The 15,288-nt window shown below is 31.6% G+C and overlaps 2 protein-coding genes across 2 annotated transcripts; both read left to right on the top strand.

The window, feature by feature from the left end:
- The first annotated feature begins 1,304 nt into the window (after window positions 1-1,304).
- Window positions 1,305-6,311, top strand: LOC101217482 (chaperone protein dnaJ 15). Its single transcript, XM_004135038.3, has 11 exons — window positions 1,305-1,967; window positions 2,454-2,577; window positions 3,588-3,670; window positions 3,752-3,863; window positions 3,941-4,045; window positions 4,200-4,250; window positions 4,833-4,922; window positions 5,046-5,154; window positions 5,246-5,394; window positions 5,477-5,530; window positions 5,657-6,311. The coding sequence occupies exons 1-11, from the start codon at window positions 1,837-1,839 to the stop codon at window positions 5,876-5,878; spliced, it is 1,230 nt and encodes a 409-aa protein (XP_004135086.1). The 5' UTR covers window positions 1,305-1,836; the 3' UTR covers window positions 5,879-6,311.
- Window positions 6,312-13,907: 7,596 nt separating this feature from the next.
- LOC101210983 (zinc finger protein GIS3) lies at window positions 13,908-14,980 on the top strand. The gene has a single exon (XM_004135347.3). The coding sequence runs from the start codon at window positions 14,033-14,035 to the stop codon at window positions 14,720-14,722; it is 690 nt and encodes a 229-aa protein (XP_004135395.1). The 5' UTR covers window positions 13,908-14,032; the 3' UTR covers window positions 14,723-14,980.
- Window positions 14,981-15,288: the final 308 nt, after the last annotated feature.

Genomic DNA, 15,288 nt, shown 5'->3' with positions numbered 1-15,288 from the left:
ACCTTCGGTAGCTTTCCCTTTTGTGAAATAAGAAAACTCATGAGAAGTTCCCTTTTTGAAAAAGTAAAGCTTCTTACTTTGCTTTACATATAAAGATATTTTTATATTTTCACTTCTCAATTCATTGAACTTTGAATGAAGTTGCACACAAAATTAAGTGCTATTAATTAAACAATATTAATCACTAGATATGTAAATAATTAGTATTTATTGATAGATACCATATTATATTATGGTATTTATTGCAATTTACCAAAAGAAATTTTGTATTGATTGAAGTCTACTATTTAATTTAATTTAATGAAGAAAAAAATTGAATGCAACTCTTGTGATATTTTAATTGCAATGTCCCCACAAATCACTATCATTCAAACTATTTTAAAAATTTTGCAATCTTATGTTTACTTCAATAGGCTAAGGAAATAAATGTTACAATTATGTCTATGAAAATAAAACAAAATTATAAAAGTAGTTGAAATAGGTTTGTTCTACTTTCCATCTTAATCAGTTGCATGTAAATTTAGTCTCTCTACTTCTAAAGTCGGCATGCGTTTAATGTTAATAGTAAAAAGTTTTTATCAGTGTTTTCTTCATCATTTAACTAATTTCCGATCAACTTTGAGATGAAATGTTAAGAAAAAACATAAGAAACTCGTGGGACCAAGCCAAGATAAATTATTTAACGCGATTGATTCAATAATTATATATATATAGAAAGTACACATAATTCAATATGTATTCCTCTCTTTTTTACTTATAATATAACAAAAGATATTTAAAAAACTTTCATTTTCAAAATCTAAAAGAGTAATTGTTGGTTCTTTTAAAAAAGCATTAAAAGACGGGTGATAGATGTTTTTGTCGATCATTTATTTGTTAGTCTTTTTTTTTTTCAGAACAAAAAGTGAATGCACTTTAAGTTTTTGTTTTAAAAATTTACTTATTTCTCTAAGTTTTAAATGAACGGAGATGGAAGAGGATGCTATCATCGATTTCAAAAACTAAAATAAAGATTGTTAGAAAAATAATGTCAATTGAATCAGAGAAGTTATAGTATGAGATTGTTACAATGTGATTATAAGTTTGGATGATCGAGAGAGTAGGTTGATTTTTATATCAAACAATTATAAAGGAAAAGAAAGTTTAGAATGACAGCAATATTGTGATGTTTAAAAGCAATAGTATTTGGTTGAGTATGGAGTTAGGTGAATTAAACTGAATATGATAATGGAGAATAATGCAATGTAATGCTTCAAAATTCAAATGGAAAAGATAGGAAAAGCAAATTGGGAGGGAAATAAAAGGGAATAAAAAGAGAGAAAGATACGACAATCGAAAGCGAAGGAAAAGGCTAACTCTGAAGACTGACAAACGGTGGACCGTTTCAAAAAAGAAAACTAAGAACTACAATTTTACAAAATTTGTGAGCTGAAATTTGAAAATTTTTCCCCTGTTTTCTTTTCTTTTCGAAGAAGGGTCGACGAAAAAGTAGAACCCAATCCATCCACGAAGCAGAGAACACAGAGTTAAAGAACGAGGGTCCAAGATTCAAAGACCTTTCCATTTTCTCTATTCCTGTTTTTCTTCAACTCCCATTTTCATTTCGGTTTCTAATCACCCCATTTTTTCGGTTTACACGATCTTTCTTCTCTGTTTATTTTTCCTTTTGTTGTTTTTATCCCAAGGAAGAGAGATCCAGTCAGCTTCTCGAATCGTGCGATTTTTTTTTTCTTGAGTTTTGGGTATGTAGGTGGATTTCGTATGATTTTGGAGGTGGGTTTTCTTTTGATTCATTCGTAGTATTTGTTAGTTGGGAATTGAGAGTGAGGACGTGAGATGGGGACGAGTTCAAAGACGGAAGGACCTTCAACTCCGGCTCTTCGACGAGACCCATATGAGGTATTGTCTGTGTCCAGAGATTCTACAGATCAGGAAATTAAGACTGCTTATAGGAAACTCGCGCTCAAGTAAGTTTTGTAAATAAAATTCACGTTTTTTGGAAACATTTTCGGTTCTTTTAAAAATGTGGAATATGGGATATGAAGCTTATATTCAGGATTGATTGCTGATCACTTCCTATACGAAGCTAACCCAGGTCAAATGCCCACGCTCCGATGGGAATTCGTATTCAGGATTATCAGAATTTCCGCCTTTTGTCATTGTAGTCGACTGATTTGCGTAGAATTATGTTTTGGGTCATCTACCGTTTCTGGTTCTCAATTTATTTTTTGCATTGAAGTGGTGAATCCAATGTTTGAATTGTTCTGGTTTAGTTAGTTGCTAGAGCTTGTGAGTTATGATGTTAGCGTGGGGCTGAAGAGGCAATAGAGGAATTTTCTAATGATTAACATCTTTGATCTATTCACATTTTACTAAACTAACAAACATCATCAAATGTAGCTTATTGGTGATTTGTTGTTGATGTTCTGATTTTCAATTCACATGATGGGCAGGTATCATCCTGATAAAAATGTAGGGAATCCTGAGGCTTCAGAACTGTTCAAAGAGGTTGCTTATTCTTACAACATTTTGTCTGATCCAGAGAAGAGAAGGCAGTATGACAGTGCTGGATTTGAGGTTTTTATTACTTATTATTATTATTGTCTTCCTACTTTATTCTTCTCAAAGTGGACATTGTTTTTTCTATTTGTAACGGACAATTATATATCCAAAGATAGATTATATTTTCTTCGTTGTGAAATCAGCTTCTTTTGTATAAGTTTGCTTGTCCTGTGCAGCTACAGCGTCCAAAGAGATATAAACAACTACAAGTAGAGTATGATATGCGTAAAGTCACCCTATGGCATTTTAAATAAGCCAGCAGAGTAGAATTGTAAAGGGAATGAAAACATTAATGGATTATCGTGCATAGTTGTTATCATTCACATTGATCTCAATATTCTCTTAATATACTACCACAAGTCTTTAATCTGCTCAATTGTTAACCAAAGCTTCATTTTAGAATATTCTCTTATCTTTTTGTCTTATGAAGTGTAGTTTTCTATTTAATTTAGAAGTTTTAGGCATTGCAGAACAACTAGGGAAATGTGTAGTTGTGACAACTAGAGAGTAATAGCTGTAGCTTACCAAACTAGATATTTTTCTTTTGAAATTCCTATTGGAATATATAAAATAGAAATTGATATTCTTGTAGAAATTATGGATAGATAAACGTAGGAAAAAAACCCAAGGCCCCGTTTGGTAATTGTTTTATTTTTTTAAATTGAGCATATACACACTACTTCCACCTCTAAATTTCTTCCTTTGTTATCTAGCGTTTGACAACTTTATTTTCTCTAAAAAATTTGGCTAATAATTCAACCATTGTCCTTAAGATAGATGCAAATCATTGTAAGAAATGGAAAGGAAATAGGCTTAACTTTCAAAAACAAAAATCAAAATCAAAATGGTTACCAAATGGGGGCTAAATGATTTTGGAATTATGTCATACTGAGTTAATTATGTTGATGTTTGTTTATTTATTTTACTTTTGTGCTGATGCGTCAAAGCTTCAATGGATGCAAATGAAACTCATCATCTTATAAAAAAGGTTACATCCTCATGTACTTCTAAAATAATCTTTCCAGGCTCTTGATGTGGATGGTATGGACATGGAAATTGACTTATCCAATTTGGGCACTGTTAATACCATGTTTGCAGCTTTGTTCAGGTAAGATATATGGTTTTTTTTTTGTGTTTTTGGTTCCTCTAGTCTGCAATCTCTCTAATCTCTAAGTTTGTCTGTTTATAGCAAGTTGGGTGTCCCCATTAAGACTACAATATCAGCCAATGTTCTCGAAGAAGCTCTAAATGGAACTGTGACCATTAGACCTCTTCCTATTGGAACATCAGTCAGTGGAAAGGTGCTTCTATAATTCTTATAACGACAAAGGTTTTCTTTTCCTTTAAACTCCTTTCACTTATGCAATGCTGACTGCAGGTAGATAAACAGTGTGCTCATTTCTTTGGTGTAACAATCAACGATCAACAGGCTGCTGCAGGCATTGTTGTCAGAGTTACTTCCACTGCTCAAAGCAAACTTAAGGTCTACTAATATGTCTATAGATCATTGTTGATATGCTTTTTGGCTTGCTGCTATTTTCATCGAATTCTAACCTGTGTCCTATATTTTTGCAAGTTCATTGTCGTGAATTGCTCTTTTTGGTGTAGTTCTAACAAATGCTATCTTTAATTTTCAGCTGCTTTACTTTGAGCAAGATGCCAATGGTGGTTATGGTTTAGCCTTACAGGTATTGTGCATTAATATCTTTGATGCTTCTGTACCTCAGTTGCATATGTATTTTTCTGAAAGATTAACGTCAAATGATGGGTAGTAATAAATTGAGGAATTAGTTAATACTAAATTGGATATCACGGGAAGTGGTTTGTTAATTATATTGTGCTCCTCTTAGTTGCTTCTCACATTTCAGCTTTCGTATATTCCCTACATTCTTTATGAGTTACTGGGTTTCCTAAAAGTAGTAAGAATATTTGGTAGGGCGAAAATTGGTTTGGATTGGTTGGAGTGAAGGTGAGAATTGATGCCCCCACCTATTTGACCTTTGCTTAGTAAAGTTGATCTTTTTATAAATTAGAATGCCGTTTTAATTTCTTGGGGTGGCTGATAAGTTTTTTCTTGCTTCCTAATTATAAGATGTTTCTACTTTTTGAACTAGTGCGACAAAGTATTGTTTGTATAAATAATGTATTGACTTCATCATTAAACCCCCGTTGGACATGCATCAGCTTTTAATTTTCAGCTATAATCCATTCATATACTTGTAGGATTGACTTGTCTCATTGCAAAAAATGTTGTGTATCTTCATGAACAGGAGGATAGTGAGAAAAATGGCAAGGTTTCATCTGTCGGGATGTATTTTCTACATTTTCAAGTATACAGGATGGATTCAACTGTGAATGCAGTATGTTGATGCTAAATATCATTATATTATCTATGCACTATAAATTGTTCTTTTCAAATTTATTTTATGGGGTTAAGAAGTTTGCTTTCTTGTGATGGTTGACTAATGTGCATGGTAGTACAGTTAGCAATGGCTAAGGACCCTGAGGCTGCTTTTTTCAAGAGATTGGAAGGCCTTCAGCCTTGTGAGGTTTCAGAACTAAAATCTGGAACACATATATTCGCTGTCTATGGTATAAGTTGATGAATTGATATTTTCTTTGAACTTACTATCTAGATTAGTATTTTCACAATAATCTGTGGTCATCTTGTGTGATTGTTTAGGTGATAACTTCTTCAAGTCTGCAACCTACACAATTGAGGCAATTTGTGCAAAATCATACGAAGATACAACAGAGAAGCTCAAAGAAATTGAAGCTCAAATTTTAAGAAAGAGAAATGAGTTACGTCAGTTTGAAACCGAATATAGGAAGGTATTAACCCTGCATTGTCTAGACTTATGGAAATCATATTTTTCTGGTATGCTTGTCTGAAAGTAAACTTTCTACTTTGTAGGCACTGGCACGCTTTCAAGAGGTTACAAACCGTTACACTCAGGAAAAACAATTTGTATGCATTCTTTTCACAATTTGATACTTCGAAGTTGTCTTAGATACCTTCTTGTTTCGAATAGGTGATGCAACTTTATTTCTTATTCACATATCACTATGTTTATTGTAACTTTCTCCGTTGCAGGTCGATGAACTTCTAAAAAATAGAGATAGCATTCACTCTTCTTTCACGGTTTCCAGGCCAGCAAACCATAACGATATTGGCAGTGGTTTAAGTAACGGAAAAGGTGATGATTCAAAAGTTTACACTACAGGAGAAGATGGAGGCTCAGATGGAAAGGACAAACCTACCAAGAAGAAATGGTTTAATCTTAATCTCAAAGGATCAGACAAAAAGCTCGGTTGAGATTGCATGGGGTATTTCAAATATTTCTCCTCTTTGGGAAGTTTTGGTCTGCAAGCATTAAGCAACTGGACGCCCGTGCCTGTCAAGCTGCTTCGCTTCTTGTGAGTTGTCTGATAATAATATTGTTTACTATATCTACTATATGGGTTTTCGAAGCAGATCTATAGTAGAAAAATTGTGTATTCGTGGCATTCTGTTTATGAGTGTATTGAGTGACTTGCTCAGTTCTCAAAAATTTTCTAGTAGAGGTATATTTATTAGTTTCTTTAGTGGTAATAAATTCGTTTATTTGGGTTGTGGAGAAAACATGAGTGCATAATATACCATTTCACTGTTTCTGCAGATTTGTATAATTGTCATTTGAATATTACAATTTTCCATTAATTTGAATACCACTATGGTATCCACTAGTTGTTGCTGGATTTTTCTTTGATATTTTGTGTTGCTGCTGCTGCTGCTGCTGAGTTGTTTAATTATAGTGATTTGGAGCATCTTTTTAAGTACTTAATTAAAAACACTTTCTTAAACACTTTGAAAGTCATTTCAAACAAGCCTAAAGTAGGAAATTTGGGTGTCATATCTTAGCAATTATAATACCAAAACAGGGCACTTTTGGTGGGCCTTATATTTTTAGGACTTGGTAGGGTACCCTAAACAGAATTCTCAGACAATGATGTAAGTTGAAGATGTGTTGATGAACAGGGACACACGTGCAGGTTGCAACAATAGTAGGAGAAACAAAGTTGTTCCAATAATTGGAGTTGGAAATTTGTCTCAATCTTAGCAGAATCTAAGAAGAGGTTTTATAGTTGTTGTGTTGTTGATTTGCTATCATTTCTCAAGTTCTTGGATTTTTCTTTGGGACAAAATTTTCCTAGGAAATAAGGTATTATGAAGATCAGTTTGTTTATAAATATAGATATACTGGATGATATATACATACTCACTGTTTAAAGGTCAACTGTCTCTCTCATTGAGGTAATCCTATTGGATTTTTGAAGAAAGCACCCATCTTTCTCTTCTTCTTCTTTTTTTTTATTGCTTTTATGAAGCTTTGACTATTGCACACAATTTCTGAAATGGTTGAGTTATATTGGATGGAAGTTATTGGCTGAGTGCACATTTTTATCAAATATAATATAGACAGCTTCAATGGCAATGTAACACTTGTATTATTTAAGGGGTTCTTGCTTTCTATATGGTATATTTCTATTGATGTGTTTCTATTATATTTATATATATTAAGATCTTTTTAAAGGATTTTGGTTTCTATTCAACCATATCTCTTAAATATGCTTGACAAATCATTTTAGAATAATAATGTTTGACTTCACTTCTCAATATAATTTTTTCATATGTAATGGAAACTTATATTTTTAGTACCATTACGAGTTGTGTCATTGAAATTACTAATGCGTACGTTGTTTTAAATAGCTTTTAAGGAAGATTATAAAAATTAAATCTTTAAATCTCTAGATATTGATTCACATATGACCATTATTGAAATCTCACAAAAAGGGAATATGTGATATGAGTAACAAATTTGGTATTTTTTTCAAAGGAGGCAACACGTTACGTAGTTATATGTGGATGTGTTTGGCTTTCAACGTGTCTTGCTATGAATAAAAAGGCATTTGATCGTTGTTGTCGTATTGATTGACTTAAATCTCATCCCTCTAATTACGATTTTAAAATTTCCAAAAAGCTTGTTTTATTCGTATGATCAAATGCATGTATGTTATTTAATTATAAATATCCTCCATACTACCTAGAATCTTATATGTAAAACACTTCATTTAATTAATTAAAAAAAGTTTGTTTTTTCAAACTTTTTTTTTTCTTTCTTGTAATCTGTGTGACAATCGCCATGTAAAGAAGTGTTTGTTTTAAATTCCAATTAGTGCACTTTAAATTAATTAGTTTAGGTCTTAAAAAAATATTCTTAGTTGGTTTCAAATTAGATTAGTGTAAAGAAGATTAAATTAATGGTATTAGACATTACATATGGTTCAGAGGGTAAAGTCCACTCAAAGTTTATAAAATAATTAGAAAAAGAAGAGTTGTCACTTGGCAGGCATGGAGGGGTTTAAATGAGTCACCCACATTGTTTGGATATTGGGTATACTCTTTGCTTTTGAACATATCCACACACATACACACACAAAAAATTGTCCTTTTTAGACCCTTCCAAAAGTAATAAACAAACTAAAGATGATTAGAAAGTTAATGGAGGGTGTAATTTTGATTAATATAATGATATATATATATATATATATATATATATATATATATATATATATATATATATATATATATATATACTTATAAAATAGGATTTGTTGTTGTTTAATTATATTGATTGATTGGATAAATTTCATTGATAAGCACAACATGGTGGGTCATACATGTGATTTGGGAAATCTTATATGATAATATTGGCATCTTAATCAACAACAAAGCAAAGAAAAAGAAAAGAAAAGTATGATGATTAAGCTTTTAAGAAAATTACAAGTGTTGTTTAGTGCATTTAATTAGATGGGTGGAAACCCATTACATTACAACAAGAGTGAGGGAATTGAAAGAGAGAGAAATATTTTAATAAATCCCATTTCTTAAAAGGACATTAGCACATGTTTATTTAAATCAATTTACAAGTTTGGGAATAGTCTATACATATATATATTAAGAAAGGAAAGAAAGGAAACAAGTATATATGATTTATTGGATAATGGCCTCACTACCCACTAAGGTTTGGGTGTTGTGTGTATTGAGAAAAAGAAGTGAGAAAGTGGGGACAAAATTCAAAAGAAAAATGTTTCAAACATATTATATATATATCTATATATTTATGCATATAAGTATATAGTCTTCTATCTAAATAATGTGTTTGAGTTATTGTGTGTGGGTTTCTTACTAATATAATGTACCTAAAAATTTTGTCAATTGGATGCTTCCTTCTCACATGCCCAAACCTGAATCAATGGAGAAATTTTAGTGCCCAACTTGGAATCCCTTTTTCTTTTTTCATACCCTAAAACACTTGCCTTCATCTTTCACACTTTGCATTCTTATAATATATATATATATATATGTATGCATCTTTTCTAACACATCACATATCCCACCTTCAAATTAAACAATGGTCAACTGCTATGGATTCCACAAATTAAAAAAAAAAAGTAAGAGATCAATCTAAAAAAATAAAGCTTGACATGGAGATTTATGAAGTTTACTAACCGTGTGTTGATTATGTCTTGTGTTTTATTCAAAACTTTGGATAACATATTTGAGATATATACTCTAACAAATCTTCACATTGACGTGAATTTTCTCTTAGATAATAAAAGTATTAGATGTGTATTTATCGAAGAACTTATCTTTAGGAATTTTTCTCTTCATTCAAGAGTGTCCCAGAATGATTTAACAAATGCGAACAATGTTTGAAGCTTCATCATCTTAACCATTTGCTTACTTCTCAAGAGGTGATATCATACAGTTATACTATATGTGCTTAGCAAGGCTCTATGTTAGGTCATTTGAAGCACCATATAACAAATTTAAAGTATTTCAACAAAAAGTAATATATATATTGTGTTGAAAAGGAGAAACTTTACTAATACTAAAATATTGAACATAAAATTATAAATAAGTTTTTTGTTTTTCTCATCAGTTTTTACACATGTATTAAATATTGATGAATAGATCAGAATCCTTCCCTTTCATAACTTAGAGCACATAATCTTAGAATAGTCTTATTAAAGAAAAAAAAAGCAAAAGAGCAGAAAGAATTCAAAAGGGGTATTGTTGATGAAGAATACAGTACAGTTGAGAGAAAGAAAAAGGAAAAAGAAAGCATTGACATGGGAAGAAGTACCAAATGGGACATCCCATGTATAAGATAATGTCAGAAGCCAAAGTACATTTTCTTCTCCAGCCTTCTCTGTTTTTGAGCCAAAACAACAAAATGGCTCTCTTAAAATATTGACAAGTAGTGTGTTCTGATTTTGAGTGTGGTCCAATCCCCCCCCCTCCAAGCTTTCCAAATTTCACAAGACACAATCATTCCAAATTATACTCTTTTCATTACCCTCATGTCTTTCATACAAATATATATAGTCCCACACCCTTTGTTTCCAGTGCAGCAGAAAAAAAAAAAGATCTATAAAGTTTGTGAGGTTATCATAATTTCCCATGTGGTTTGAAAACTATCCTACTCTTACAAAAATATACACAAACTTTGTTAAGGTATCTTAATAGATACAGTCGTTGACCCTTTCTTGTAGTACATGCTACAGAAAAATCTCCCACTGTTAATCATATTGTAAGAACCATTACAAAGAAAACGCTGTCGCTCACACTCTTTTTTCTATTCTCAAACTAAAGAATACAAAGGAAAATTAACTAGAGTTAGAATCACCAAAACTTTTCATATATAGGACAGCTGTACTACAAATGTTATTGTATGACCTAAATCTCTTGGAGGATTATATATTTATATATATAAGTTAGTGAGGCATATTGGGACCCAATTTTGAGTGAAGGAGTGGGACAATGAAACCATCTTATCAACTACCTAATAGGAGAGATTTATATATATATATATATAAAGAAAATGGTTTAAAGCAAGCACCTCCCATGATATCATGTGTATATAAAAGTGGTAAATAGGAGAGTTGATAGGTAAGCTAGGGATTATTAAACACCAAATTGAGATCCCTCTCTCTCTCTCTCTCTTCTCTCTCTCTACTGTTTGATGGGAAAATTTGACACATAAATACATAGAATTGGAGACAAAAGTGGGTCATGTTTGAAGTTATGATCAAGACTTTGGAAGAGCTTTTGAACTAACAAATAAAATTCCAATTCTCTCTCTCTTCCAAACATCAATATATGGTAGTTAGTAAGATTTGGGGAGATCTGTCTCCTCTTAAAGTAAACAAAAGCAAATATAGCTTTAGAGATTAATAATAGGTTTTAACGTCAATCACGCAAACATCTTATATACAATAATTCATTTCAAAGACAACCCTAAATTTAATTTAAAACCTTGTTTTTGTTACTTCCTTTTAATTAAGTTTGCAAACACATAACCCTCCTTTTTATTTATAACTTTGTTTCTTTCTTCACTCTTTCATTAAGAAGATCATACCCTAAAAAACCAAACACATTTTAGTTAACCCACTAATCTCTCACTGCTCTTAAAGTCTTGATTAAGATACTGCTACTAATACTGCTGCTGCTGCTCTCTTTCTTTTCTTTTCTTTAACCTTAATTTATTATTATAAACCCTATGATCCCCACTCTCTATTATTTCTTTTTATAATTATATTCCACTTGGACTACACACAATCTTACTCCATTTTATTCACACCTATATCCTTATTCATATACCCTAATACATAAACCAACTAATTAAAACAAAATCTTACATCTCTCTCTTCCAAACAAACAAATTAAATATATATACTATTTCATCTATACGTATGCTTTAAATCTTCTTTGGATATTATTCATCATTACATTGTCCTTTTTTATATTTTCTATATTTAAAATAATATCCATCTATCTATCTACATATATAATATTATATATAATGATTGAATTTCCTTTCCTATAGATATGAAGTCTGTCTTTCAAAAAAACCCATCAAACCCTTTGCTACCCCATGTTAAGGGGACTAATGTCTTACATATCGTCATGTTTAAAATGGTTTTTTAGTGGTTGTGAATTTATCTAATTTTGACGAGCCAAGGACAAATTTGATGGGACCATTAGGTTTTAATTAGCTATTATGTTGAGCAAAGGTTCAAAACGACAACTCAAAATAGTAATAAACTTTGAATAGACTAACGTGATAATTCAAGGATCGCAACACCACCCTCTTGGAGGGATGATCTCAATGTATGAATTTGTTAATTTTGTTCTCAATACTAAACTTAAGCATTAAAACGTGTTAGACAAAAAAAACTAGGTCGATATACAACAATGTCTGTGTCTAAAAAAAATGGAAAGAAGAATTGAAAAAACATTTACAATTTTTCTCTCATGCAACCAAAAAAATAAATCAAATTGTGAGATAATTTTGTACTTCCACATAGATGATCATAAAGTAATTTTCATCTATTTAACCACGAAGATGTGCATTGATTATATATTTTGTCTAACCCATAGGTTATTCAATACATCGAGTTCCTCAACAGCCCTTTTTCAGAGAAGTTTGGTGAAAGAACATTTATCTCATTATATTACAACATAGGATTTTTATAGAAAAATCACATATATTATTTTTGGAAAATAAGATAGAGTCAAAAACCATGATATAATATTTATATTAGTCTTATAAAACAAGTAATGTGAAAAGTTAGTGCAGTACAGAAATAATTAAAGAGAAATGATATATTAGTAATGATACAATTAAAAATGGTAATCAATAATAGTAAGTACCAAAATGGAACATAAATAAACAAATATATATATATATATATATATATACACACATAAGAGAAAGCAATTAATTAAACAATATTGTTGGGTGTCTTTTTCAGTGATGGGTCATGGGTTAGGTTGACTAATCGGCTGCTTTAGTTAATTAGTCTCTATTAATGAATGGAAACTGAATAATTAGTGTTGTATTGGATTGGTTTTATTTTAAATAATCACTGCATAATAAAAAGTGGGGAAAAAATAATGAAGGTGGCTCTCAGATGCCTACAGTGGGACAAATTAATTAATTAAACAAACCATTCAATTATACATTATGTAGATAATTTTTAATACTATTATTGTTCACATGCATTCTTGGATCTTTTCCTTATGCCCACACACATTATTTCTTATACATACATTACTAAAATAGGACGACATTTTAAGATATGACATGACCATATGGCCCCAAAAAAGGTTTATGAATTTTTAATTTTACAAAATTTAAGGTTACTTTATTAATTAATTTCTTGATCAACAAAGAGATTTCGAATAATAATAATTAATCACTAATTATTTACCGGTTAATTAAGTTATACATCTAGTCTTAATTTGAGATTCTACTTTCAACTTATTTAGACTATTAAAATTACACCAAATTTTAGAAGAATGTTAATAGGATTCAATATTAACTTAATCTTGGAGTATGCCACAACAACGCACCACTCCTTTTTCTTCGTTCTACAAATTTATCTTTGATCTTTTGGATACCAACAACCATATCTTTAAACGTTTATACAATATGTCTTGTGCTTTACCTACATGCTTTTGATATTGAATTGTACCAAAACTTGAAAACTAATTGAGTAAAAGAAAACATTAGAAAAGTATGAGTTTACTGGTTTGCCAAATACAGTCTTAAAGATGCTAAACATATTAGTATATATGTGTGTATATATATAGTTGAAGTAGACATGGCATAGATAGTTTTAATAAAAAAAAAAGAAATCAAACATTTTGAATCTCTTATATATGTACCAAAGCTGTTGAACTCTCAAAATATGTATGATTTTGAAAATGAAGTGGACTGTAATTTAACCTAAGAAAAGGCCAAAAGGTTATTATAAAACAAACTTAAACTCAACCGTGGTCCAAGAAACGTGCGTATAATTATATATTGGAGGATGGATAGATATATATATATATATATATATGAAAGGAAAAAGAAAAGTGAAAATGATGGATTAAGCTGAGATTGGGGGTTGTCAAAAGGGCAATATATTTAGGTATTGAAACCTTACATTAGATGACAAATAGAGAAAAACCAAAAGAAGAAAAGAGAGTCGCCGATCTATGAGACAAAAACAAAACTCCCATTCTCTTTCTCTCTTTTTACTAATTTCATTCTTTCTTTCTTTCTTTCCTATTAATTTCTTTCACAATATTTTATTTGTCAATTCTCTTTGCATCTTTTCCTTTTTAAAATAATTTTTAAAAAATTTAAAATAAAAGTTGTACCAATCTAAAGCTTTTCCTCTACCCTTAGCTTGTACTCATTAAATTCACCAATTTCCCTAACATTATATTCTTGTCCTTTATAAATAAACCCTCCATGCATTCTAACTTCTTACACATTCCCTCCCTCCATTTTCCACTATTTACTCTCTCTTTCTCTCTCTCTCTCTCTCTCTCTCTCTCTATTTTTCCAAATTTAAAGACATTAATTAATTAATGGCTGATTTGATCCAAACTAAATCAAACTCTACTACCCCTTTCAAATTAAAACTCTTCGGCTTTGATGTTCGAGAAGATCAATTAGAAGATGATGATTCCGCCGCTAAAACCCCAACTGGCTCATCGGAATCCGGCGTATTTACCCCTTCTACCGACCGGAAATACGAGTGTCAATATTGTTGCCGTGAATTTGCCAATTCACAAGCCCTCGGCGGCCACCAAAACGCTCATAAAAAGGAAAGGCAGCAGCTTAAGCGTGCTCAATTACAAGCCACTCGAAACGCCGCCGTCGCCTACGTTAGAAACCCAATTATCTCCGCCTTTGCTCCTCCCCCTCACCTTCTTGCCACCGCCGCCCCCGCCGCCGCCCCTCCCGGCGGCCAGTTCCTCCTCCCTAACCCAGCCACCGCCGGAACCTCCTCTTCTTGGGTTTACATGCCACGTACCCAGCCCCCGACGATCCACGTATCCTCACATGGGTGTGTCTTTCCGACAGCCGGCGGCGGTGGTACGTCGGCGATGTTGTCGGCGTACGGCGGTGGAGTTGGGAATTCGATGGCATTCACGATGGGACCTCAAGTAGAGGGGGTTTCGTTAAAGAGATTTAGCAAAGGGGAAAATGGATCGGGTTTTGATGAGGGAATTGGGTTGGATTTGCATTTGAGATTGGCTCCGGCGGCGCCATGAAAACGAGTCGAGAGTTGCGAGTTCCAACTCGGTTGATCTTAAATTTTATTCCTACGTTTTTTGTGTATGCAAAATTTTTCAAAAACCCTTGTGGGAATCTTTGTACATTCTTCCTTCTTCTTCTTCTTCTTCTTCTTCTTCTTCTTTTATTTATTATTATTATAATTATTAATCTGATCCATCTCCCTCGAAAAATATTAAAACACATTTGTTCATTCCTCCGATGTGAAATGTCGATGATCATTAATTTCAAACTTACAACCACTCCATAATCATTTTTTTTTTCTTCTACCTTTTTCTAAATTATCGTTTTATGTGCAATAATTGAACAATTGAAAGAATTTATTATATTTATTTTAGAAGAAATTTTATGTATATTGAATCAAATCCCTTTTCCCCTCAAGGATGGATAAATTATTTTCACCGACAAGATTAAAAAAAAATGTTCATAGGACGTTTGTATTTATATACATTATTGTCTTTTTCGTTTGATCAATATTTTAATTCAATGTATTGGTTACTTTAATGTACTAATTATTTTGTATATTAAACATGTTTATATATTT

Source organism: Cucumis sativus, chromosome 5 (assembly GCF_000004075.3).
Source record: "Cucumis sativus cultivar 9930 chromosome 5, Cucumber_9930_V3, whole genome shotgun sequence".
Taxonomy (NCBI): domain Eukaryota; kingdom Viridiplantae; phylum Streptophyta; class Magnoliopsida; order Cucurbitales; family Cucurbitaceae; genus Cucumis; species Cucumis sativus.
The sequence above is the reverse complement of the archived record's forward strand: the minus strand, read 5'-3'. Positions and strand labels throughout refer to the sequence as shown.